This window comes from Arachis ipaensis, chromosome B09, assembly GCF_000816755.2.
Source record: "Arachis ipaensis cultivar K30076 chromosome B09, Araip1.1, whole genome shotgun sequence".
NCBI classification, from domain to species: Eukaryota; Viridiplantae; Streptophyta; class Magnoliopsida; order Fabales; family Fabaceae; genus Arachis; species Arachis ipaensis.
The window spans coordinates 23,497,261-23,499,613 of NC_029793.2; the positions used below are offsets into that span (position 1 = coordinate 23,497,261).

At 28.7% G+C, this 2,353-nt stretch overlaps 1 protein-coding gene across 1 annotated transcript in view; it reads left to right on the plus strand.

Annotated features, from left to right (window-relative positions):
• Positions 1-541, plus strand: part of LOC107619241 (galactinol synthase 1) — a 2,190-nt gene extending 1,649 nt beyond the window's left edge. The window contains exon 3 of the mRNA XM_016321497.2: positions 164-541. Coding sequence (XP_016176983.1) covers positions 164-361 — 198 coding nt within the window. The 3' untranslated portion in view covers positions 362-541. The remainder of the gene's footprint in view (positions 1-163) is intronic.

The following is a 2,353-nucleotide window of genomic DNA, read 5'->3' on the forward strand; positions in this document are numbered from 1 at the left end:
TTGAACATGAACTAAATAAATATTAATTTACCCTTTTTTTTCTTCACATTTAGGACATTGAAGACAATGGCATTGACAAAACTCTTTTCTTTTATCTCGGTTTTTTTTTTATAATTAATTTGGTAGAATTGTGTGAACTCATGATTAGTTTATTTTGTTTCAGGGTTCAAAGCCATGGAGGTACACAGGAAAGGAAGAGAATATGCAGAGAGAGGACATAAAGAAGCTGGTACAGAAGTGGTGGGATATATATAATGACTCTTCGCTTGACTACAAGAAGCCAGATGTGGACCCCTTTGTTGGGGCTTTATCGGAGGCTGCTCATCAACTTCACTATATAGCTGCACCCTCTGCGGCTTAATTGAGCGCCTTCAGCTACAACAAAACAAAAGGGAAGTTCTTTTAGCATTGGAAATAGCAGAGCTTAAGCGAGCTCTACATCATTTGTAATTTTTTTGTTCTTCAGTTTTGTCTATTTTGCTTCCGTAAGTGTGATTTTTGTTGCCATTGTAATATTTTTGGGCAATGTTGTATGAAAAAAGAAGACTACTTTAATAAAGACACTAAAAATATCTTTTTTTTTTAATGTTTACATGTGTTATGTTATTATTGGATATTTTTATTAAATCGGTTAATAATTTATTTTTTAATAAACCAGATCAAAATCAGTTTATTATAACAACAAATAATAAACTCAATTGTCTACATTATAATTATTAAATTCAGTTTGATTCGATCGAATTTACGCAATCTGAATCGAATCATGTTTAAAAGAAAGAAAAAAAAAAACATAATTTTATTCGAGTGAACCATCTTGTGTTAATCGCTTTATTCGAGTGACAATAAGGCATGTACTTATTGTTGAAACCACATAATTATGATTATGAAGTGTATATAGCATGGTTAAATATGACTGTGTATAATTTCGTATTGTGGGGTTTATTATACAGGATATTCTCTTAGGGAAAAGAAGAGGAATGATTTCTGCTGGAGAAGGGACAATATCTAGGATTTTGTTAGACTTTAATTAGTTGTTTAGGCTGAAAAATTTTTTGCTCTTATATAAGGCAAAACACATCAAAAGAGTGGCAGAATTCTACTTCAGAGGAATCATTTCAATTGAGAGTCCCTCGACAATCAATATACATACAAGAGAAGACCGTTGTAAAACTATTTTAATTTCTCAGCTAATTAAATTTAACTATTCAAACGATCGTTCATGCAGTGCATAAGAAATTGAATATACTAATTAATGTGAGCATATGATTAGATTATAGTAAAAATTAGGTTTATTGATGTTATTATAAATTAGATCGTTTCAATGCACAATTAAACCCGATCCGTTTATATAAATGATTCAAATTGAATCAGATCTAATAATTATGGTCTAAAAAATAGGTTTATTAATGTTATTATAAAGATTGGGGTTTTTTTTTTTTGTTTTTAATCATTTAATTATTAAACCGGTTTATTAAATACATCCAATCATAATTTAACACTTAAACATCTTAAAAAAAAGTGTTTTAAGGTAACTTTATTAAACCGAATCCTACTAGGGAGATAATGACTTATTTGTACAATGTGTACAATGGGATATATGAGTTACAAAATGAACATCCCACATCCGAGTACTAGGGATAATAAACATCTTCCCAAAAACTTAAATTGATTTTCGGGTTTACCAAGAATCGAATTCTTGACATTTCGAATCTAGAGTTCTAATACCATGTCATAATACCACTCATCCCAAAAATTTCAGCTGATGAGAATAGATAATACTAATGATTATATCTCTAATAGTCAATAAACCTCCATTGTACACATTGTACAGATATTCCATTGACTCATCATACTTTCTCTTATAGAAGAATATCTCCCATGAAAAAAAAGATGAATCAAGTAATTACTTTGTGATTGATGAATCAGAGAGTGACATGTGGAAGGTAGAAGGCGTGTTGACCAGCATTATGACCGTGTTATTAGGGTGTAATAGATTTGTTAAGCACCATCATTGTCATGTTTTGGTTAACTAATAAATATAAGGAAAAGACAAATAAATAAATGAAATGAAAAAATAAAAATCATTACTAGAGTTCTACCTTCTACGTATGTCCAAACCCAATGCCCACTATATATAGAGTCGGACTAATTGGTCAATTCACCCGTAATTAGAGGTTTCAAAATTTCAGAGAACAAAAATTTCAGGTATATTAATTTTTAATATTTTTAGTTATTACTTAGTTAGTATAAATATTAAATTATTTTTAATAAATAAAATTTATTAATTTATATATATAAATTTTAAAAAATATAAAAACAAATTACATAGTTATTAAAACTGAATTGACAATTA